General features: G+C 30.1%; 2 protein-coding genes across 4 annotated transcripts in view; both read right to left on the bottom strand.

Moving 5' to 3' along the window:
* Positions 1-25,273, bottom strand: part of LOC139426795 (uncharacterized) — a 47,899-nt gene extending 22,626 nt beyond the window's left edge. Inside the window, exons 1-2 of one of the 3 annotated variants that reach the window (XM_071186801.2) lie at positions 23,935-25,273; positions 2,498-5,179 (exon numbers count right to left, since the gene is read on the bottom strand). In XM_071186801.2, coding sequence (XP_071042902.2) covers positions 24,051-25,031 — 981 coding nt within the window. In that variant the 5' untranslated portion in view covers positions 25,032-25,273 and the 3' untranslated portion in view covers positions 2,498-5,179; positions 23,935-24,050. Of the gene's footprint in view, positions 1-2,497; positions 5,180-7,537; positions 7,677-23,934 lie in introns of those variants that run through there. The other 2 variants (XM_087151031.1, XM_087151030.1) reach the window with 2 other exon arrangements.
* LOC122271571 (uncharacterized) lies at positions 6,835-7,809 on the bottom strand. The gene has a single exon (XM_043053364.3). It carries the CDS (start codon positions 7,807-7,809, stop codon positions 6,835-6,837), a length of 975 nt encoding a protein of 324 aa, XP_042909298.3.
* Positions 25,274-25,657: the final 384 nt, after the last annotated feature.

The raw sequence follows: 25,657 nt of genomic DNA, 5'->3' as shown, positions 1-25,657 counted from the left end.
TTTGATATTAAAATTATATTTGATTTTAAAATTATATTATACGATTGTATTATAAAATTATATTATAATATTTTTCCGATTTTAAAAATAAATTAATATCCATAACTTTCAAAATCAAAAATAATTAAATAAATAACAACAATTTCGCAAAAACATTAAAGAACACAAGAATATTATTCAATGAAAGTTTAGGTTACTTTGAATTTTCGATTTCCTAGAAATGTACTTTTAAGTCGTTACTTTTTTTGTTCAGTACTTGTACTTTTACTTGTACTTTTTACTCGTTACTTTTTAAAATAAGAACTTTTTACCTTTTACTCGTTACTTTTTTTAAAAATACTTGTACTTTTACTCGTTACTTTTTAAAAGTAACGTTGCCATATATGCCATATATGGCAGTACTTTTACTTTCGTTACTTGTACCGCCGGTACAAGTAAAAAGTACGTACTTTTACTTGTACTTCGTTACTTTTTAAATTTAGTACTTTTACTTGCACTTCGTTACTTTTTAAATTTAGTACTTTTACTTGTACTTTCGTTACTTTTTTAGGGAAAAAGTACAAGTATTTGTATCGGAAATGTCGAATGAAATCGTTACTTTTTTCTAAAACTCGGTAAGCTTTCTAAAAAAAAAAATGCTTTCGAAATGCAATTATTTTTGCAAAATGAATAAAAATATTAATTAGCAAGTTATTTTCATTCATTTTCGAGTTTTATGCATTTGTTTAATACATTTTAAATAAAAAAATATTGGATTTTGTTATTACGTTTTTCAATTTTCTTTTTGAACTCACTAATAATACAATTTTTGTCTTAATACATTTTTTACTAAATACATTTTTACCTAGTATATTTTTTACTAAAATTATGTTTATGCCCGACCTTGTCAAACAATGCCCAGTCAAATCTCTAAGAACTTCAGAACTATTTGTGCTACTGAAAACTATTATAATTACTATTTTAATTCTTGAAAACTCGAAGGTATTAATTTAGCCGCTGATACTAAAATTCGTTTACAAATTTTAATTATTCCGTTAGGCAGAAATGTTCGGAAAATGGTTTTCTTGCATAACTTCAGCATTAGCCATTGTTACAAATAAAACTGTAGACTGTTCTGCTTCAACTTATACTGCACATTCAATTATTTTTTACTAGCTCAAAGATCACAAAGCTTTCTGAAATCCCGTGTTTGCTTTGTTTATGTTTGTGCTTTTAAAACGCGTTTCTATAAAGTAAAACAATTTTAAATCAATGGTAATTTAAATAAACAAAAGTAAACTAAAAATTAAAATCAATAGATAAAATTTCTTTCTCGTGCAAATCCATAAAAAGTTTGATATTAAAATTATATTTGGTTTTAAAATTATATTATACGATTATATTATAAAATTATATTATAATATTCTTCCGAATTTAAAAATAAATCCATAACTTTCAAAATTAAAAATAATTAAATAAATAACTACAATTTTGCAAAAACATTAAAGAACATAAGAATATTATTCAATCAAATTTTAAGTTACTTTGAATTTTCGATTTCCTAGAAATGTACTTTTAAATCGTTACTTTTTTTGTTTAGTACCTGTACTTTTACTTTTTACTCGTTACTTTTTTTAAAAATACTTGTACTTTTACTCGTTACTTTTTAAAAGTAACGTTGCCATATATGGTCCTGTCCTAATGGCAAATTAGTGTGATTCAAAATAGCATGGATAAAATGAAAAGACAAAAGCAAGCTTATGAAAAAAATAAAAGTAAAAAAGAAAAAAAACAATAGGAATATGGATTTTCCAACTCTAGTGGAAGCCGCAAATTGCGCGTTATATACAGAGACAAAATATATAAATATATAAAATAAAAATAAATCATTCTACATTATCTTATTTACGCTGTATTTCAACAAATACTACGCATCAACGAACAATGGATATTACTGATCATAGATTTGTAGCATCGTATGATCAATACTACTGTAGAAGATAGACTAAGTTTTTTTTTCTTTCTAAACACTATCATGAGACTGTACATTTGTACAAAACTGTAAATATATTGGTTACAGAAGTGCCTGAAATGGCTAGAACTGTAAAAAGAAATAACTAATAAGCAAAAAATATCTATAAATTGAAATTAAATTTAGTATCTTTTTCTAGCATATTTCTTACAGTAATTTCTAGCATATATCTATAAAAAGAAATTAAATTTAGCAACAAGAAAATAGAAAATAAAGCACATAAATAAATATAAAAGCTCATATACAGCAGATAAAAAAACTAAGCATATATTAGTGTATGATCTGGATGTCAGGGATAACTAATAATTTATATCACACGTTAAATTTACGTTATACATATGTGTTTGTTAGACTAATTTAAAAGACTAAATTATCTGTAAAATGAGATTAATTTTTGCACCTGCTTTCTACTTTTATAAATATATTTAAATGGAAATGACTTTGGGAACGTTACTTGGATAAGAGATAAATAATAGTATACATATACTTTGACAATAGCATTTATTACAATTACATCCAGTAATATTCAATTCATCCAGTATATTGTTCCAAAGATAGCGAAAGAAAAGGCTCATAGCAACTTCACTTACATATAGAATATGCTTATAAAAATTTTACTTAGGTATAGACTCTCTAATTTTTATGCAAGACTGTTCTTGTAGCAATTTTGCTTACGTATAGAGTCACTAATTTTAACCGTTTGATCTCTGGTTTTTCTAGTTCATACAATAGCGCGTCACTAACACCGACAATTTTGGATCGTTGGCTGAAAGTTCTTCAAATGATTCAATTTTGATCACAGTTTTAAAGTTTTCCTTTATGAATTTCAGAATAATTTCTTTAAATGATTCATCACCATGTCTATTTGCCAAACTCAACATCTGGCACGCATTATCCACTTTCAGATGTACCAGCAAATCAATTTTGCAAGCATCGCGGAGTGACAAAACTTCATATTTGTCAGCAGCATAATAGAGGTCGTACGCGTCGTCAAAGTCATGAGTTTTCGTCACTCCAGAGTAGAGATACAGCAAGAGATCGTTCATTATTTCAGCTCGTATATCCGTTATAACTATGATATTGCTTGCAGATTCGCTTGTATCATGATTGAACATTCTGTCAAATACTGGTGATCTTGCTTGCAGAATGTTTCTGTGTGATTTGATCTTTACACCACTAACATCTAATGTGACATCTGAGGTAATAGTTTGATCCAAAATCTTTGAGAAGTCATTCGAAAGCTCTTGCAGTTCTTCCAATTCCAAGTTGTTTGGAGATAAACTTTCGGGCAAATCCGATTCAGTAGAATTCTTAAACTCTAAGTAACAAATTATTTTTATAGGAAATTGCTGAGGCGAGAAATCTTTTGGCTTAAGAAATAAGTCAATAGGGTTATCACCAGCATGACCTTTTGTGGAAGATCTAACAATACAGTCAAGGCAGATGTTATTCGCATCAAATACTAGACACGTAGAACCTGTAAATAGGTCGATGGAATCTATATAACAAATTAGTCCAAATATATTTTGGCCATTGTATAATGTCAGATGGTTGCTTTCTTTTTCACCCGTGACAGAAAAGTTTTCACTCTCAAAGAAACTATCAATTTCAATATCACCTTTCTTAAATCGCAATTCAATAAAGATCAAATTCATGGATGAGTTTTTAAAATAAATTATCCTTTGGAAGACGCCAGACATGATGAATGTTGAGTTTCGCTTTGAAAGGTAAAAATAAATTATAATTTTAAAACAGTTACCTTCACCGATATCTAATCTATAAAGAACAATAGAGTCTTTATAATATTATCATTTTGCAGAATGTTTCATTACAAAGGTGATATAATCCTGCTATTAACTATCCCTTCCTTTTTTAGATAATAATTTTTGCAACGATAAGATGTAAGCACATCCTAAAGTATCATTTTTGTGTTATCGCATTTATAAATGGTGTTCTATAATGACAACAGAGAATAAAAGCTACTTATTTTAGGGACACCGATAAATCGAAAATAAGGTTATTACGTCATAAAAATTTTAAATCCAATTCAAATATTTCTTTTTAAAAAAATTGGATATATTTTCGTTTTTCAATAATTGAATTTATTATTTATGAGGTTATTTCAGTCTTAGTTTTGTATGTGTTTATATTCCAATTTGTACCAATTTATCTATTTTCGCATATTAATCTATCGATGTTCTTATAAACTTGTTTTTTTACTACAATGGCATCACTCAACTCAGTAAACACGAATCTCAAACAAAATAAATAAAGGAAAAGGTAGGGATAAAAAACCACTTATCATTGGACATATTTGATATAAATATTAGGAATCACTGTACTAAGTTGAGAATTTACAGAAAATTTAATAAAAATTGCCTTGTTACTTGAGCATTAAAACTGTTGCCACAAATGTCAAAAGATTGGCAATATTTTATGCTAAATTTTTAATCACGAGTCCTAATGGAAAACTAGGGTGATTCAAAATAGCATGAATAAAATGAAAAAACAAAGTAAGCTTATGAAAAGAATAAAAGTAAAAAAATTCAATAGGAATATGGAGTCATCAACATTAGCGGATCAGGCCTGAAAGCGAGACGGAAAAGAGAAAATACTGGTAGGAGAACTATTTCAATATTACATAATATTCGGGAGGAGTTTTTCTGTTCTTAACATTAAACAATTCACGGTAATTAATTTAATCTCGGCGAAGGAGCAATGCAATATAAAAATTATATTCGTTAAAAGCAATTGGTAGTTATAGATTTTTATTATTCCCGAAAAAAAAAATTAAAATTTGAAATTTATTTAATACCAATTTTTACTCTTTTCCGTCTTGATATATATGGGCTTTCAGCTCTTTAGCGGATGCCGCAAGTTTCAACTGTATACAATGACCAAAAAATAAATTATTCAACGTTATCATTTTTATGCTGTATTTCAACAAATGCTACGCATCTACGAACAATGAACGAAGATTACTGATCATAGATTCGTACTATCTATAATCAATACTACTGTAGAAGATAGATTTTTTTTCTAAACACTATCATGAGACTCTAAATTTTCGAAAATGCCATATTTTCTAACATCATAGAATCTGATGTCTCCAACTGTAGAGCAAAACTGTAAAAATATTGGTTGTAGAGATGCCGTGAACGTCTAGAACTGTAAAAAGAAATGACTAATGAATAACAAGAAATCTATAAAAAAAAAATAGATTTAGTATCTTTTTCTAGCATATTTCTTACAGTAATTTCTAGCATATATCTATAAAAAGAAATTAAATTTAGCAACTTTTTCTAGCATATTTCTTTCAGTTTACTTTTGAAAGTTGAGGCAAAGAATATCTTCTCTTTAAATATGAATAATTTGTATAGTAAATCATGGTAGTTCTGGTTTAAGGCTGTTTTTTCGAAGGCTCCGTCGTAATATGAAATGATGCTTTTTTGCGAATAATATGTTATTTTTATAACTGCTGTTAGTTTGCACCTGTTATTTATGACTGTTAGGTCATGTTTAGCTTATCTAATGGAGTCAATTTGAAAAAAAGCCACAGTACTGTGAAAATGAAAAGCGTTTGCTGTCTATTTTTATTATAATTTTTTTTTAATATTTAAAAACTCCAATGCTGCATGACCTAGGCTCATAAAAATTTGTAAAAACTGAGAATGAGTCAGTGATTTTGATAATTTTCAAGTAAGTGGATAAATGGTGCTAAATTAGCGATCTGAAGTCCAGAGTGGTGAATTTCAGTTTTTTCTATGAAATCTGAGAACATAAATTAGTTCTGAAAAGCAGGAACATTTAAGCCCGACATATTGCAAAGGAAGGGAGGAGGGATGCAAAATTTTTAAAACCAACATTTATACATTAAAGTATAGATATTTAGAAAACTTTTTCTCAACTACTTTACAATTTGTCAGCTATAAATATGCTTCAAGCGATGCTCTGTGATTACGCTTGTTTTGTTTGCTTACGGTTGTATAATTTGTTTACGGATCGAACAAATAACATTTAGATGTTGAAAATTGTCACCAAGGTATTTTTTTCAACCGAAAATATTAAAACTGATTGCTCAGTTTTTTTTCTCCTTAGAATTTAATTCAGAGAAGCAAAATTTTTTTTTTACCTGAAATAATCATAAATGTCTGATTTTTTTCTACTTAAAGTAGTAAGTTCTACTTAAATAATAAGCATGCTATGCCAGGCTTATTATTATTATTATAATTTTTTTATTTTTTGATTCTGGAATTTATAGCTTTAATTCAAATTTATGTCTCATATAAAGCACATAAATAAATATAAGAGCTCATATACAACATATAAATAAACTAAAGATTTATTTGTGTATGAGCCGGGTGTTAGGGATAACTAACAAATTATATCACACGTTACATTATGTGTAAATATCATACATATGTGTTTGTTAGACTAATATAAAGGACTAAATTATCTACGAAGTAATATTTAATGTTATACCTGATTTCTACTTTTTGAAACTTATTTAAAAAAAAAATGATTATAAGAACATTATTGGTTTATGAGATAAATAATAGTATACATATCCTTTGACAGTAGCCTTTATTACAATTAAATCCAGTAATATTCAATCCATCCAGTATATTGTTCCATAGATAACAAAAGAATACGCTTATAGCAATTTTGCTTACGTATGGAGTCACTAACTGTTACGAAAGAATAGGCTTATAGTAATTTATTTACTTACATATAGTGTCACTAATTTTTAAGAAAGAATATGAGTATAGCAATTTTACCTATGTATAGAGTTACTAATTTTATGTGTTTGATCCCTGTCTTTTCTAGTTCATACAATAGCGCATCACTAACACCGCCAATTTTGGTTCGTTAGCTGAAAGTTCTTCAAATGATTCCATTTTGACCATAGTTTTAAAGTTTCTCTTTATGAATTTTAGTATATTTTCTTTAAATGATTCATCACCATGTCGATTGGCCAAGCTCAACATCTGGCACACATTATCTGCTTTCAGATGTACCATCAGCAAATCCATTTTGCAAGCATCGCGGAGTGACAAAACTTCATATTTATCAGCAGCATAATAGAGGTCGCAAGCGTCGTCAAAATCATGAGTTTTCGTCACTCCAGAGTAGAGATACAGCAAGAGATCGTTCATTGTTTCAGCTCGTATATCCGGGATAACTATGATATTGCTTGCAGATTCGCTTGTATCGTGATTGAACATTCTGTTAAATACTGGCGATCTTGCTTGCAGAATGATTCTGTGCGATTTGATCTTCACTCCACTAACATCTAATGTGACATCTGAGGCAATAGTTCGATCCAAAATCTTTGAGAAGTCATGCGAAAGCTTTTGCAGCTTTTCCAATTCCAAGTTGTTTGGCGTTAAACTTTCGGGCGAATACGATGGAGTAGAATTTTTAAACTCTAAATAACAAATTATTTTGATAGGAAATTGCTGAGGCGAGAAAGATTTTGGCTTAAGAAATAAATCAAGAAGTTTACCTCTTATGGAAGATCTAGCATTACAATCAAGGCAGCTGTTATTCCCATCGAATATTAAACAAGTAGAATTTATAAATAGGTCAATTGATTCTACTGTACAATGTAGCATAAAATCATCAAAGTAATTGAGTAATATCAGATGGTTGCTTTCTTTTTCACCTGTGACAGAAAAGTTTTCACTCTTAAAGGAACTATTAATTTTAATATCATCTTTCTTAAATCGCAATTCAATATTGATCAAAATCCTGGATGAGTTTTTAAAATGAATTATCCTCTGAAAGACACCAGACATGGTGAATGTTGAGTTTAGTTTTGAAAGGAAAAAAAAAAATTAAAACACTTACCTTCACCGATATCTAATCTATAAAGAACAATAGAGTCTTTATAATATTATCATTTTGAAGAATGTTTCATCACAAAGGTGATATAATCTTTCTATTGACTATCCCCACCTTTTGTAGATAATAATTTTTCAAAGATATGATTTAAGCATATCCTAAAATATCACTTTTGTGTATCGCATTTATGAAAGGTTCTATAATAGCAACAAAGAATAAAGATATTTTTTTAAGGCTTTCGACATCTAAAATAAGGTTACTACGTCGTAAAATTTTTAAATCTAATTCAAATATTTCTTTTTTGAAAAAACAGGATATATTTTCGCTTTGCAATAATTGAATTTATTATTTGTGAGGTTTTTTCTGTCTTATTTTTGTATGTATTTATTTTCCTATTTGTATCAATTTATCTATTTTTGCATATTAATCTATAGATATTCTTATAAACTTGGTTTTCAATGGCATCATTCAACTCAATAAACTCGAATCTCAAACAATATAAATAAATAAATAAATGAAAAGGTAGGGATAAAAAAAACACTTATCATCGTGAATATTTGTTATAAATATTAGGAATCAGTTAAGATTTACAGAAAATTTAATTAAAATTGCCTTGTTACTACAGCGTTAGAACTGTCGCCACAAGTGTCAAAATATTAGCAATATTTTATGCAAAATTTTTAATCACGAGTTCTAATGACAAGTTAGCGTGATTCAAAATAGCTTGGATAAAATGAAAAGACAACGCAAGCTTATAAAAAGAATAAAAGCAACAAAAAAAGAAAAAGTAGGGATAAAAAAATACACCTACCATCGTATATATTTGTTATAAATTTTAGAAATCGCTGTACTATGTTGGGGATTTACAGAAAATTTCTTTAAAAATTTTCTCGTTACTCCAGCGTTAGAACTGTTGCCACACGTGTCAAAAGATTGGCAATTTTTTACACTAAATTTTGCTTGCAGCTAATTACAACAAATTAGGGTGATTAAAAATAGCATGGGTGAAATGAAAAGACAAAGCAATCTTAGGAAAAGAATAAAAGTACAAAAAAATCTTATAGGAATATCGAGCCATTAACACTAGCGCATTATTTACAATAACAAAAAAACAAATAAAAATCATTCTACATTATCTTATTTATGTTGTATCTCATCGAATGCTACGCATCTACGAGCAATGAAGATTATAGTGACTATAGATTCATAGCATCTTCTGGTAGTTTTGGTTTAAGGCTGTTTTTCGAAGGCTGCGTCGTGATATGAAATGATGCTTTTTTTGTGAATAATTGTAATTTTTAAAACTGCTGTTAGTTTGCAAAAGTTACTTATGACTGTTAGGTCATGTTTAGCTCAGCTAATGGAGTCAATATGGAGAAAAGTCATAGTACTGTGAAAATAAAAAGCGTTTGCTGTCTTTTTTTATTATAATTTTTTTTAAACTCTTATGCTGCATTACCTAGGCTCATAATAATTTTCAAAAACTGTGAGTAAGGCAGTGATTTTGATAATTTTCTACTGCGTGGAAAAATGGCGCTAAATTAGCGATTTGAAGGCCAGAGTGGTGAATTTCAGTTTTTATGAAATCTGAGAACATAAATTGGTCCGAGAAAACAGGAACACTTAAGCCTTACATAATACAAAGGGAGGGGGGACGGACACAAAATTTTTAAAACTAATATTTATACATTAAAGCATAAATGTTAAGAAAACATATTCTCAATTACTTCACAATTTGTCAGCTATAAATATGCTTCAAGCGATATTCTGTGATTAGTTTTTTTTGTTTGATATAATCTGTTTACGAATCGAACAAATAATATTCAGCTTTCAAAAATTCACATAAACATAACTTTTTCAACCGAAAATATTAAAACTGATTGCTAAGTTTTTTTTCTCTTTAGAATTTAATTCAGTGAAGTAAAATTTTTTTTTATCTGAAATAATCATAAATATCTGATTTTCTTTTACTTAAAGTAGTAGCATGCTATGCCATGCTTATTATTATTATTTATTTTTTGATACTGGAATTTATAGCTTTTATTCAAATTTATCTCTCTTATAAAGCGCATAAATAAGTATAAAAGTTTATATACAGCATATAAATAAACCACACATATACTAGTGTATGATCTGGGTGTTAGGAATAACTAATAAATTATATCACAAGTTACATTATGCGTATATATCATACATATGTATTTGTTAGACTAATTTAAAAGACTAAATTATCTGTAAAATAAGATTAAATTTTATACCCGCTTTTTACTTTTATAAACATACTTAAATAGAAATGACTCTCGGAACGTTATTCGTTTAAGAGACAAATAATAGTATACATATCCTTTGACAGTAGCATTTATTACAATTACATCCAGTAATATTCAATTCATCCAGTATATTGTACCAAAGATAAGTAAAGAAAAGGCTTATAGCAACTTCACTTACATATAGAATATTCTTATAAAAATTTTACTTACGTATAGAGTCACTAATTTTTATGAAAGAATATTCTTATAGCAATTTCGCCTGCGTTTAGAGTCGCTAATTTTATCTGTTTGATCTCTAGGTTTTCTAGTTCATACCATAGCGCTTCACTAACACCGCCAATTTTGGCTCGTTGACTGAAAGTTCTTCAAATGATTCCATTTTGACCACAGTTTTGAAGTTTTCCCATATGAATTTCAGTATACTTTCTTTAAATGATTCATCACCATGTCGATTGGCCAAACTCAGCATCTGGCACGCAGTATCTACTTTCAGATGTACCATCAGCAATTCCGTTTTACAAGCATCGCGGAGCGACAAAACTTCATATTTGTCAGCAGCATAATAGAGGTCGCAAGCGTCGTCAAAGTCATGAATTATCGTCACTCCAGAGTAGAGATACAGCAAGAGATCGTTCATTATTTCAGCTCGTATATCCGTGTTAGCTATGATATTCCTTGCAGATTCGCTTGTATCATGATTGAACATTCTGTCAAATACTGGTGATCTTGCTTGCAGAATGTTTCTGTGCGATTTGATCTTTACACCACTAACATCTAACGTGACATCTGAGGCAATAGTTTGATGCAAAATCTTTGAGAAGTCATTCGAAAGCTCTTGCAGTTCTTCCAATTCAAAGTTATATGGAGTTAAACTTTCGGAGAAACCCGATTGAGTAATATTCTTAAACTCTAAGTAACAAATTATTTTGATGGGAAACTGATGGGGCGAGAAAGATTTTGGCTCATGAAATAAATTAATAGGGTAGTAATCACCAGCATGACATTTTATGGAAGATCTAACAATATAATCAAGGCAGCTGTCATTCACATCGAGTACAAGGCACGTAGAACCTGTAAATAGGTCGACTGATTTTACTTTACAAACTAGCATAAAAGAATCATGGTAATTGAGTAATTGCAGATGGTTGCGTTCCCTTTTACCCGTGACCGAAAAGTTTTCACTGAGAAAAGAACTAAAAGTTTGAATATAGTCGTGGTTAAAACGCAATTCAATATTGATCAAAATCCTGGATGAGTTTTTAAAATAAGTTATCCTCTGATAGACGTCGGACATGATGAATGTTGAGTTTAGTTTTGAAAAGGAAAAAATAAATGATTATTTTAAAACAGCTCCCTTCATCGATATCTCATCTATAAAGGACACTGACGTCTAATATTATCTTTTCGCGGAATGTTTCAACACCAAGCTGATATGAATCTCCTATTAACTATCCATCCCTTTTTTAGATAATAATGTTTACAGCTATAAAATGCATTAACTAAAGTATAATTTTCGTGTTATCGCATTCGCATCTCAAAGGTTCAATAATAACAACATAGAATAAAAGCTTTCTTTGTTTAGGGTTTCAGAATTTGAAAAATCGAAAATAACGTTAATACGTGGTAGAAATTTAGGTTTCCAATTCAAATACTTTTTTTTAAAAAATAGAATAGCATGTATTTTTGTTTTGCCATAATTAAATGTATTATTTTTGAGTTCATTTCTGTCCTTTTCATGTATTTATATACCTTATTAGTACCAATTTATTTATTTCTGTATATCAATCTTTTTATTATACTATAAAATTGTTTTTTACTACAATGACATCACTCAACTCAGTAAACACGAATCTCAAACAAAATAAATAAATGAAAAGGTAGGAATAAAAAAACACTTATCATCGTATATATTTGTTATATATATATCAGGAATCACTATACTATGTTGAGGATTTACAAAAAAATTTAATAAAAATTATCTTGTTACATCAGCGCTAGAACTGTTGCCACAAGTGTCTAAAGATTGGCAATTTATGCAAAATGTTTAATCACGAGTCTTAATTAGGGCAAATTAGGGTGATTTGAAATAGCAAGGCGTAAATGAAAAGTCTAAGCAAGCTTATGAATAGAATAAAAGTAAAAAATAAAATAAGAACTCTGATGAATATAGAGCCACCAACACTAGAGGAAGAGGCAAATACAAAGACAATAAAAAAATTTAAAAAATTATTCCACATTATCTTTTTATGCTGTATTTCAACAACTGCTACGAATCTACGAACAATGAAGATTACTGATCATGGATTCGTAGCATCTTATGATCAATACTACTGTATAGAAGATAGACTAAGTTTTTTTCTAAACACCATCATGAGACTGTATATTTGAGAAAGCATTCTCTAACATTATTGAATCTGATGTCTCCAACTGTAGAGCTAAACTGTAAAAATATTGGTTGTAGAGATGCCATGGATGGCTAGAACTGTAGGACGAAATGACTAATAAATAAAAAAAATCTAGAGGAAGAAATTAAATTTAGAAACTTTTTCTAGCAAATTTCTTTCAGTTTACTTCTGAAAATTAATGCAAATAATGTTTTCGCTTTAAATATGAATAATTTATTTATTATTTATTTATTTATTAATTTATTTATTAATTTATTTATTATTTATTTATTTATTTATTTGTAAATCATGGTAGTATCGGTCTGAGAATGTTTTTCGACGGCTACGTCGTAATATAAAATGCTTTTTTTTTTTTTCTTTTTTTTTTTTGCTAATAATATGATCTTTTTATAACTGCTGTTAGTTTGCAACTGTTACTTATGACTGTTATTTCTGTTTAGGCTATCTAAAGCCGTCTTGGTCTGCGCTTATATTGAAAATGGCGTAAAACATCAATATGGAAAAAAGCCACAGTTTTGTAAAAATGATAAGCGTTTGTGGTCTAATTTTTTAATATTTAAAAACTTACTCCAATGCTGTATTCCCTGGGCTCATAAAAATTTCCGAAAACTGAGAATAAGGCAGTGATTTTTGATAATTTTCAGATAGGTAGAAAAATTTCGTCAAATTGGCTATTTTTTAAAAAAAGGATAGAAGGATTTCATTGGATAGGAAGGGGTGGTCCAGTTGCCTGGCCACTGCGTTCTCCTGATTTAACCTGCTTGGATTTTTTCTTTTGGGGTCATATTAAAAGCCAATGTACGCCGAAGCTAATGTACGCCGATCGATGCGCAGTGGCTGTGAATCTTGTATCGATGTTGGTGGCTGCTCTTTCTCGTACCTCTTGTAAACTGTTGATAAATTTTTATTTTCTTTTGTCTTTATTTGTCTTTTCAGTTACCTCTGATTCATACTGCTTTACAAGCTAGTGCTTTAATGTGCCATTACCTCATACACATTCCTATCCGAAATATGCTTCTTTATGTCCCCTCTACCTACCTTAACAATTTTGACATATATTTTAGGACCACCCTGTGTATAAAAATAAATTGACAGTTTCTACCACTTTCTATATTTTTAGTTGCCCGTAGCAACCCAGTGGTTGCAATCGATCACTCGAAGGGGGAGGAGTCTCCAAGCTGTTTAATTTTCTCTGTAACATGGTGACGACCGTCAAGGGGGAAAAAACAGCAGATTAATTTTTGGTGTGGCTAACTTGGTCGGCTCATTCATTGTTATAATTTTAATTCTATTAGTATCTAATCAGTGTTGGCTTCAACTATAACTACATAGTTTTTAACTAAGTTGCGTTGAATAAAATAAATCAAACCAGTATTATTACGCCCACTAACAAATAGTTACACAAAATAGTTTGGCTACTAGTTTTATCTTTTTACTCTCATTTATAACCGTCGTTGAACAGCCTACCAATTTTTGGGTTTACGACCACTAATGTTAAACTCCGTAGCCTCGTAATTTTGAAAGAATCCAGAAGACAAGGAAACTCCTGGATCAGTACCCCCAGAGGTATTGATTTGTTATGAGAACATGGAGGACTTTGCGACTAGACAGCTTTAACGCGTATCAGTCACCATTTACTACACGGGGAGACTTCGGCCGGCGGGGATCGAACCTACGAACTGTGATCGCCAGCATGAGTAAATGTTGTTGTCGTTGGCAGTTATGGCAAGGGGTGCGATTGTTCCTGTTTTCCAGTGGCGCCATCTATGATCGAGAATTCGACTTTTTCCACACTCGTTTATAGGGCGGAACCAGTCATACATCCAAAGATCGTAAGTTTGACCTGAACCACAGAACGATCAATATCTTATTCAGTACCCCCCGAGGTATTTATTTGTTATGTGAACATAGAAGACTTTGTGATCAGACAGATTTAACGTGCACCTGTCACCATTTACCACACGGGCGAGCTTTCAACCGGTTAGATTCAAACTCCTGTTCTCATGAACGGGAGTCCAATGCCCTGCCAACCAGACAGGGAGCGTAAATATATGCCTCAAGTAATGTTGTTAATCGAAATCGGTAACGAGGTTCGAAAGTAAAGAGTTATGCTTGGAGAGGAAACAGCGCTGTTCAAAGCCACTGTTTGGTTAAGATTTTGGACAAAGTTGAGGCAAATAATTACGTTTTGGCTGTAAGCTTGTTTAACACAACGGCACAAAAAAGAAAAGCTAATTATGCATAGCTTGCCCATCTGGCCAAACGGTATATAACTACATACTAAAGTTGCGAATATTAGACAGATTTTGCCAGTTTTTTAAAGGGTTTTGAATAACTCACTTAAAGTGGTGAATTATATAAGCTTACGAATTTTTTTGAAATAGTGGTGGATAAAAATCTACTAAATTGAATTTATTAAACCAAGAATCACAATTAATAAACTACCACTTGAAAATATTTATTCGCCACCCGGAGCAATTTGACATCTCTGTGTATATAAATAAAACTATTTTTGTGTGTTCTATATTGCATTAATTTCTTCAAACCATTTTAGTAACGATAATAATACAAAAATATTAAAAATTTACACTTATTCTGTGTTTCTAATAATCTTGACTTCCTCGGTCACCGGTGACCCTAAGACAAATTCAGTGCCAGTCACCGGTGACCTCCATAACATTCAACGTTTTAAAGAACCCAAATTTAGATACAATAAATAATAATATTTCATATTAAAATATTCTTTTATGATTGGAAAAAGCTTTTTTTTCTCGTGATATATTTCGGACAGACTCGAGAAAACAAATGTGTACTGAACAATAAATAATCAATAACGTGACTATTATTTCCATTTCTTACACTGTTTTTTGGAAGTGATGGTTAATTTCCCCGCACTCAGGGCTGCAGTTGGATAAAATATTTAGGGGAACTCATCTCTTTATAAGGTATATATCATAGTTGACTGATTTTTGCTAGGTAAAAAAAAAAGACCAGTTTAAATTACTTAATTTAAATAAAACCAGATAATTATTTAAAATAAAAAGGACTTTTGCTGCCAACTTGCATTATTTTTATCTTCGGTGTATTCGTCATAAAAGCAGGGCCTGATTATAGCCTAGGCCCAATAGGCATTGGCCTAGAGCCCACAATTTCTGAGGGGCCTCAAAAATTAGTAACAAGTCTAATGAAAGTTGGGCTAGCTATGTGTTGGTTTAAGTGCTAAATGAAAAATGATTCCAGCTTACAATAAAAAATTAATCATCTAATCAGTGACTTTTAGCAAAAATCCCTGATTTCAATTGTTTGTGGTGACCAAACTATTTTTATTTTGACATGACATTGTTTTGTTATTTTATATTTTCACTTATCATATTTATATTTTTATTTATGTTATTTCACTTCGCAAAATAATAATGGTAATAATAAATAAATAAAAAAAAATTAAAAGGAAAATAAATTGAATTTTTTTCAAATATTTTAACTTTTTTACTACAATTGTAACTCTTTTTACTAATTTTATTTTGGTGTACGGTGTCCCCCCCCCCCAACTACAGCACTGCAAACACTGATGTCAATTTTAAGGTTCAGCATCAATTTCAGATATACAAAGTTTTTAATGGATCACCACTGCACGGCACACAGTCTTTTACCAAATTGTTGTTGTAGTTATCGTTGTAGTTAATATATCGTATACCGTATTTTTTATAAAGAGTTAGAATAAGTTGTTTTCAGATTGGGCTGAAATAGCCTAGGATGTTGGATCCATGTCCGAAAGTTCGATCCCCTATGGCCACAGAATCTCCGTGTACAAATTGGTGCCTGGTTCAAGCTAAATTTGTCAGGGTGACTAAATCCAAGTTCCCGTAACAAATCAATACCTCTGTGGGTACCGAATAGGAGATTGTTGCTGTTGTAGTTCATTTACGTCGCACTAGAGCTGCACAATGGGCTATTGGCGACGGTCTGGGAAACATCCCTGAGGATGATCCGAAGACATGCCATCACAATTTTGATCCTCTGCAGAGGGGTGGCCCCCCCGCTTCGGTAGCCCGACGACCTGCACGCGAAGTCGAGCACTTTACGGTAGAACAGTTTAACGAGGACCAATACCGCACACCCTCGGTCTCTACGCAGACTGATCCAAGTGGTCACCTAAATTATTAGACGCACTGTAAGATTCTATGTAAAATCTTAATTATTTGGTGATGGTATACAGCTTTATTCCTTTTACTCTGTTGAAACAGGTTTGAACTTGTTTACGTTCGTGTATTAATTAGTTAACATTGTAATGCAATACGTTAAAAATAAATACAAATAGGAAGTACATAAAAAATCTCCTGTATAAAAACCCTTACATGTATGTTTAAATATAAAAATATTGCATATTAACTAGTGCAAAGCACGTAATTATTTAAAAAATGCAGTCCGTCTAATAATTTGCTCTAATTATTATAATAAACTAACATTATGCTTGATGTAATAAATATTCTATATTTATATAACATGTCGTCTAATTTATCCAATCGTTGAATTTGTATTATATAGCGTCTAATTTTACCAATTGATACACGAACTTAACAAGTGAAAACCAGTTTAAGTCGTGTGAAAATGATAAAGCTGTATAGTATCACCTGATAATTAAGATTTTACATAGAATCTTAGAGTGCGTCTAATAATTTGGCCAGGAGCAGTACATTTACCCGATATTTCAGACATTTTTTATTTTTTGAATAAGAGAAAAATAACTTGCATGGACATAAAAGCGAAGTTAATTCCATTCTTTGTGACTAGTGGAGTTTAACCATTATGGTAAACCATTATTATATAGTAAACCATTAATCTTGTGTTCTTGAGATAAAAGATTCATTTTGGAGTCCTTTAAAGTAAAATTAATATTACTTATTCGTATTGAAAATAAATGAGCAAAATAATTTTTTTTTTACGATTTTGAAGCGTAAGATGATTATTGAAATGAAACCGTGAACTAACGAAATTAAATGTTGATTCTTCATAACGGTTTCATTTCAATAATCAACATCATTAATTGAAAATAAATGAGGAAATAATTTTTTTTTTTCGATTTTGAAGCGTAAGTTGTTGTTATTTCATAACTGTTTCCTTTCAACGGCTAACGGTTTCATTTCAATAATCAACATCATTAATTGAAAATAAATGAGGAAATAATTTTTTTTTTTTCGATTTTGAAGCGTAAGTTGTTGTTATTTCATAACTGTTTCCTTTCAACGGCTAACGGTTTCATTTCAATAATCAACATCATTAATTGAAAATAAATGAGGAAATAATTTTTTTTTTTTTCGATTTTGAAGCGTAAGTTGTTGTTATTTCATAACTGTTTCCTTTCAACGGCTAACGGTTTCATTTCAATAATCAACATCATTAATTGAAAATAAATGAGGAAATATTTTTTTTTTCGATTTTGAAGCGTAAATTGTTATTTCATAACGGTTTCATTTCAACGGCTAACGGTTTCATTTCAATAATCAACATCATTAATTGAAAATAAATGTGGAAATAATTTTTTTTTACGATTTTGATGCGTACGATGATTATTGAAATTAAATGTTGATTCTGATTTAAAAAACAAAAAAAAAATTTTATTGTTGAATTTGGTTATTTTAAATTGAAATTTGATTCGAAATACTAATCTAATTTTTAAGTACATATTTTTTTTTTCATTATCCGTTCAATATATCGCACCCCAGCAAAAAAAGTGACACAAGTAAAGAAAACAGCAATTTTGAGGGTTATGTCAATAAAAAATATGCATGAAGTACCCCATCAAGCTCAAAAAGTATCTCGTCTTTAGATTGTACTCAAGATTTTACAATTTCAGAATAAGTTTTATAATATTCTTTAAATTGATTTTTCTCAAATGCTGTTTTTTGACTTGAGTCACTTTTCTTACCGGATTGCGATATGTTAATATATAATATAATAAAATAAAAGGATCACCTTGAATAACCTTTGATCTAATGATCGGATTTTCACGTTCTGGACTTCAATCTTAATAACTCTAGAGCAGTGTTTCTCAACCTTTTTGGCACAATGGACCACTTTAAAAATTTTAAATATGTCACGGACCCCTCTGTGAAAAAAACATTGCTTAAACATCATTTATTACAAAATACATTTTGTTTTATTATTTAATTATTTTAATATTTTTATTTCAATAGTATAAAAAATTTGAAGAAATTAAAATTTTTAATGTGAAGGCTGTTGCTGCTTTTCCTTGATTAACAGATTGAATTGAGGGATGGTTTTCGACAAAGCAATGCGCATATCATGTTCGACATTCAGTCGATTTCGATGTTTTGTTTTTATTGTGACAAGTGTGGAAAATCCTGCTTCGCAAAGATATACTGTAGCAAACGGAATAATGGCTGCCATAGCTCTCTTTGCAAGCAATGGGTAGGCTTCTCTTAAAGAAGACCAAAACTATCCAAGAGTTTTTGAATCGAAATCCATTTTTAACAAGGAATTTGTTTTCAAATCAATAAGCTCATCTTCGGCAAGGTTCATGTCATCGATACAGTCAATATCACAAAGAAAAGGATTACGAATCCACAACTCATCTTTTATATTTATTCCATCCGAATTGAAATATTTTTCAAATGAAACTTGAAGTACTTCCAGGTGTTCACAGATTTCATTTTTCAAGTTATTCAATAACAAACTATCTTGCTGAGATCCATTTTCAAAAAGCACTTCGTCCAACATTTGAAAGGTTGCATACATCCCATTTTGAATTCTAATTTTCCAAACTGACATTTTCAATAAAAATGCCTGTAGTTTCTCAGTGGCATCCATAATTGTTGTATCAGGCCCTTGAATTGAAAGACATATATCGTTCATGTGGTTAAAAATGTCTGCCAGGTAAGCCAATTTCCATATAAAATCTTTTTTCTTGAAATATTCGAAGAGTGATCTATCTTTTTCTTCTAAAAAAAGTGATACTTCTGTCTTTAACATGAAAATTCGTTTCAAAACGTGCCCTCGTGACAGCCAGCGCACTTCCGTGTGGTACAGAAGTACCTCATGTTCTGCGTTCATTTCTTGACACAGTGTTTTAAAAAGACAATGATTAAGAGCTCTACTTCTAATAAAATTCACAGTTTTAATAACTATTGACAATACTTCTTTTAAGCTGGTTGGAAGAGTTTTTGTAGCCAGTGCATGTCTATGTAAAAAAACAATATGTAACAATAACATTAGGAGCCTCTTTTTTTACCAAATGGGCAAAACCAGATTTATTGCCAAGCATCGCAGGTGCTCTATCCGTACAAAGTGAATGAAGTTTTTGTTTCCAGTCGAAGTCGTGTTCGAAAAAGAAAACATTTAAAATCGCTAAAACATCAACTGCCTTTGTAGTTTGCAAAAGAGGCTCACAAAATAAGAGTTCTTCTTTGATAGTATCAGCAAACACGTAACGAACAAAAACAATAGGTTGACTACAATTCGAGATGTCTGTAGTTTCATCCAGTTGCATACTAAAGGGAAATGGCGATGCTTTCATTTCATCGATGATATTTCAAGATATTGCAAGAAATTTCAACTATTCTTGAATGTATCACATCCTTGGACAATGGAATAGCCTCAAGTTTTTTTCTCTGTTCCAGTCCAGAAACTAATTCAACCATTTCCAGCGCACATGGCTTAATTAATGTCTCTCTAATAGTATGCGGTTTCTTACTTTTGGCAATATGATATGCAACTCTGAAAGATGCCTCACCAAAGGTTTTTGTGGAATACCAAATCCAAGTTTGGTTAATGTTCCAGATTTCGAAAACTGGGCTTTCTTCTTAGTAAAAAATTCTAGATCTTTAGATGCATTTTCAGGATGAAGAGATTTGAGATGCTCTAATTTTTTAATTAAATCCAACTATTTTAGATGGCTGTTGTTGTTCATTTACGTCGCACTAGAGCTGCACAATGGGCTATTGGCGACGGTCTGGGAAACATCCCTGAGTATGATCCGAAGACATGCCATCGCAATTTTGATCCTCCGCAGAGGGGATGGCACCCCCGCTTCGGTAGCCCGACGACCTGCACGCGAAGTCGAACACTTTACGGTAGAACAGTTTAACGAGGACCCATACCGCACACCCTCGGTCCCTACGCAGGCTGATCCAAGAGGTCACCCACCCGCACACTGACCTTAGCCAGTGATGCTTGACTTCGGTGATCTGCTGGGAACCGTGTCTTAACGATCAGTCCACTGCGGGACCTATTTTAGATGGTGTAAAGCTATCTGTATAAAAAATTGCACCCTAATATCGCTTAATAAAAATGTGGATTTGAAATAAAGTATTTTTATAATGTTGAATTTCAATGGTACCCACTGAAACATTGTTAATACTTGACGAAATTTTCTAGCTCGGAATATTTAAGATTTTTTAGTTTAATAAAAAAAGTGTATGGTATTGCTTATAAATGATGCGTTATAAATACAAAATAACTTCGTTTTTTCATTTTTTAACTATATTAATCTTAATTTTAATGTATACTTCAAGTTATTTTCGAAGATTTAATTTCATCTTAAGTGAAAGAAATGTTGGATCAATTTTTTATGTAGAATAAATATTTTTTGATTTTAAAATGTAAGTCAGCTTAAGTTATTGATAATTTTTATTTATTTATTCTAGCATGAATTCAAAGCATGTAATTGTCTTCAGCATAGCAGTAGCCTCTTACAAAACTTGTGATCCAAAACTTTAAATTCATTCTTTCAACAAAAAATTTAAAGTTAAATACATATGTATATATATATTCCAGCAGATTTTATTAACTTTACTTTAATTGCCTTAATCTATGTTATAAGAGTATTTAAAATCAAGCATATGCATTTATTTAGTTCTTTATTACTGAAATAGGAATAATATTTTATAAATGTATATAAAAATAATTTTTCGCCATAGCAAACTATTTACTCAAAGAATAAAAATATTGAGAAAAAATATCAACATTACTGTTTATTTTTTAATAAATAATAAAGAATGTGCATAAGAATTTCTTTCCATTTTATATAAGTTAATTTTTGTTCTTTAGCTTTAGTGAAACAAAAACTTCCAGCTTGTAACGATGATGGACTGATATTTTTCAATTGACTAGATTTATGAAAATACTGATTTCTTTTAATGCAATTACGAATTATAAAATCATCCATCCCTTATCAAAATCACAGAGCGCGCTAAGGATGAAGAAGGTCCGGGTTACCATTGCTGGCTAAATATTGATGCAAACATTTTAAAATCAGTCGGCGGACCCCCAAAATATGACCCATGGACCCCCAAGGGGTCCATGAACCACAGGTTAAGAAACACTGCTCTAGAGGGTGATCTCAAATATGCTAGTTAATTAGTGTCGATAAGTTAAGAAATCAGACACAAAAACGTAGGTTCGCTGAATAAACATACTTTTTTTTCGGCGGATTTAATAGCAGTTATTGCAGATTGGTTGCAATTATTGTATTTAATAAAAAAAATTGAAGAGCAATTATCAAAATTTAAAATAAAAGTAAATAAATAAAAGTTGTTTAACAGATTTAACAATCAAAATTTGTAATAATATATTTGTTTATTTGTAATAATATATATATATATATATATATATATATATATATATATATATATATATATATATATATATATATATATATATATATATATATATATATACACACACTAAATATATGAATACACTTAATGTTTAACGTAATAACCATTCCATAAACAAATGATATATTTGTTATGGAATACCAATTAAATATTTTAAAGTTATTTATCAAAAGAATATTAGTCATAGCCCATCCACCAAATTTAACAAAATTACCAACGACTTACATTTTATAATTCCACCAGAAATCCTTCTTAAAATTATAAATATTTAATTGTGCTTGACTACGCTTTAAATGAAAATTAGCAGTTGCCATATCACTTATTCGTAAGTACTACCTAAAATTTTAAATACTTATTGAAATTTCAAAAGAAATAAATAAAAATATTTCAGAAATGTTTTTATTTGTAGTAAAGTTTTTATTCCGAAACTGGAATGTACAATTTTAACATAAGTATATGAAACCAACGTAAACAGAAAATCGGAAGTGTATTTTGATAACAATCATCACTGAATTTGATTCAGCGAATTTATATACTCTGAATACTTTAAAAATGTTATAAGTAGTTTCTCTGGTCATTCTTTTAAAAAGTGTGAATTATTTTTAAAAATTATATAATTTATTATAACAAAAATATATATGAATTTTAGAATTTATTGTTACACAAAATTTATCACTACATAGTTAATTACTAACAATATTCAAAAGTGAAGAATTGTTTCCAAAAATTAAGAATTTTAAATAAAATTCACACTGTTATGAAATACAAACTTTTGGATTTTTTAAATTAGAACATTAGTATATTCATACTAATTGCACTGTAAAATAATGCTGTCTTTTGTGTTTTTCCAATTCTAAAAATTAGTTCCCATATAAATAACACTAGAAAAATTACACACTCTTTTGGGTTTCTTAAAAATTAGTTTTTAAATTAATCACATGTAATTGAGCATTAATCACTATATCAATCATATTAGCAAATAATACAGTCCTTTTGATTTTCTAATTCATTGATTGATTGATTTCTAATTGATTGATAATCAGTATCAATATTAATTATACAATAAATAATAAACACTTTTGGGTTTTGATTGAATTCTGAGAATTAGTTTCCATAAAAATCCTTCTATAAAAAATAACACACAACTTTGGATTTTAAAAATTTTTTCAAATTAGTTTTCATATTAATCACACTTATATCTGGCTCTCTAACTTTGAGAATCTCCATATCAATCGCGTTACAAAATACACACCTTAGATTTTTCCAAATTTGACATTCAGTATACAATAAAATGATGTACCCTTCTCGGATTTTCAATTCTGCGCAATATTTTCTACATCAATCACACTTAAAATCGAATATTCAATTTTGTGATCTAGTCCTTATATCAATCATGTTACGAAATACGTATTTTTGGATTTCCCTCAATTTTACAAATTAGCTAATTAGTTTATTTTATTAATCACACTATAAAACAGTGCACACACCAGTTTTTAGGATATCTAAAAGCAAGTGTGCTATAGCACACCTGGTGATATCCCAATCCATGGAGATATCCTAAACCTGTTAATATGATTAGGATATCTCCAACTTTTAGAAATTGGTTTAATTAGTTTCAATTTGAAGGAATTAGATTCTATATCAATCATATCAATCTATTTCTATATCAATATATATTGGTTTCTATACATAAAATAGTGAACACACATTTGTTTTTCTTTCATTTCAGAATTAATTTTCATTCAAATATATTATAAAATAAAACATACTTATCGATTTTCAAACTTTGCTTATCAGTATTCATATCCATAACACTAGGAAATAGCACACAAACTTTTGGCTTTTTTAAACACAAACATTTTGAATAATCTTCGTAACTTACAGTTTATTTGCCATTATTTACATGAAAACGTATCAATGACAATGCCATGCTAGCATCGCTTTCTACAACTTCTCCAAAAGATTCCGTATTTACTACACTTTTGAAGTTCATCTTAATGAATTTCATAATTTCTTCTTTAAAGGATGCATCACCGTGGCGATTGGCCAAGATAAGCATTTGACACGCATTACCCACTTGTAATTGGTCGAGCAAATCACTCCTACAAGCATCTCGGAGACTCAACACTTCGTATTTGTCAGCTGCGTAGTAGAGATCGCATGCCTCCTCAAAATCTTGATATTCTTTTGTGCCGGAGTACAGAAATGATACCAGTTCCTCCATAACTGGCGCTCGTATGTCTTCTATATTTATCACGCTGTTATCACGTTCGCTGGTATCGTGTTCAAACATCTTGTTGAACACAGGAGATCTTGCCCGCAGTACTACCTTGTTGGCTTTGATGTTGACACCGTCAACTTTCAAGGTGACATCCGTCTCGGTAGCTTGGTCCAGAATTTTCTTAAAATCCACAGATAGCTTTCGTAGGCACTGTAATTCCACTTCTTGATTTTTAGATTTTTCAGCATACGGAAATTCCAAGTGGCAGGTGATAGATAAAGGGTATTTTAATGAACTGTTTCGGTCAACAAAGCCTACAAGTAAATCGCTTTCGTTTACAGAACGTTTTAATATCTGAGCAGTACCTTCTCTGGAATGACGGCAAACTCCATCACCGTCAGTTACGAAGATGCTGAAGCCCAGTAACATGTTTTGTTTTATACCATGCAAGAGTAAAGCTAACGTATCATCTCGCGCTAATATGCAGTATTCAAGGACACATGCCTCGGTGGCTGTCACAAAAAAATTTTTACTCAAAATACTTCTTGTATGTTCAATATCCGATTTTTCAATTTTCATTTCAATTACGATAATATTTTTAGATGTGTCTGGAAGACGTGAAATCTTTTTAAAAACAGATGACATTATGAACGAAATGTTAGCGATTTCACGATTATTTTGATTGATTCTAGATTGTAGAAGAGTGAGACGATAGGTCTTTGCAGTAGCTTATCAAGAATGTTTAAGTTTCTCTACGCGTTCTTTTTTAATACAATTGATAACAGTTATCTTTTGATTGGAAAGAACTGTATATCTAACCTTTAACATTAAATCTAACCGTTTACGTGGCTAGTTAAGGTAGTGCTAATTTTATTATTTTAATATTTCATTTGCTGGAAACTTTCAAAATGATTGGATTGGATATTGTTTTTAACTCGGTATTTGGGGCGAAACGTCACCAACCGATTCATCTGCCCTGTGTAGACACATACTATAAAGTTATGAATATTAATAATCTTATACTGAATGGAATGCTACCTATAAATTTGTGTCCATCAGGAATCGAAATCAGGTACTTTCAGATGCGATGAAAGTGCTCTTTTTAAATTAGAGAATTCAGCAGCAAATTATATTTTTCACTTATTTATAAGTAGTGTTAGTTTTTCTGCATTATTTTTTCAAAAGAAAATATTAAAAAAATACTTGCTTAATATCTTTTCCGTAAGCATCAGTCTCGTCTTTGTTATATTGCACCTGTCGGTAAGCAGGAA

This window comes from Parasteatoda tepidariorum, chromosome 9, assembly GCF_982258835.1.
Source record: "Parasteatoda tepidariorum strain Cologne lab strain chromosome 9, Ptep-v5.0, whole genome shotgun sequence".
NCBI lineage: Eukaryota > Metazoa > Arthropoda > Arachnida > Araneae > Theridiidae > Parasteatoda > Parasteatoda tepidariorum.
Note: the sequence above shows the minus strand (reverse complement) of the source record. Positions and strands in the feature narration are given on the sequence as shown.

What these genes read in the sequence shown, in the direction of transcription:
- LOC122271571 (XM_043053364.3), bottom strand. Translation starts at nt 7,809, where the DNA reads ATGTCTGGTGTCTTTCAGAGGATAATTCATTTTAAAAACTCATCCAGG.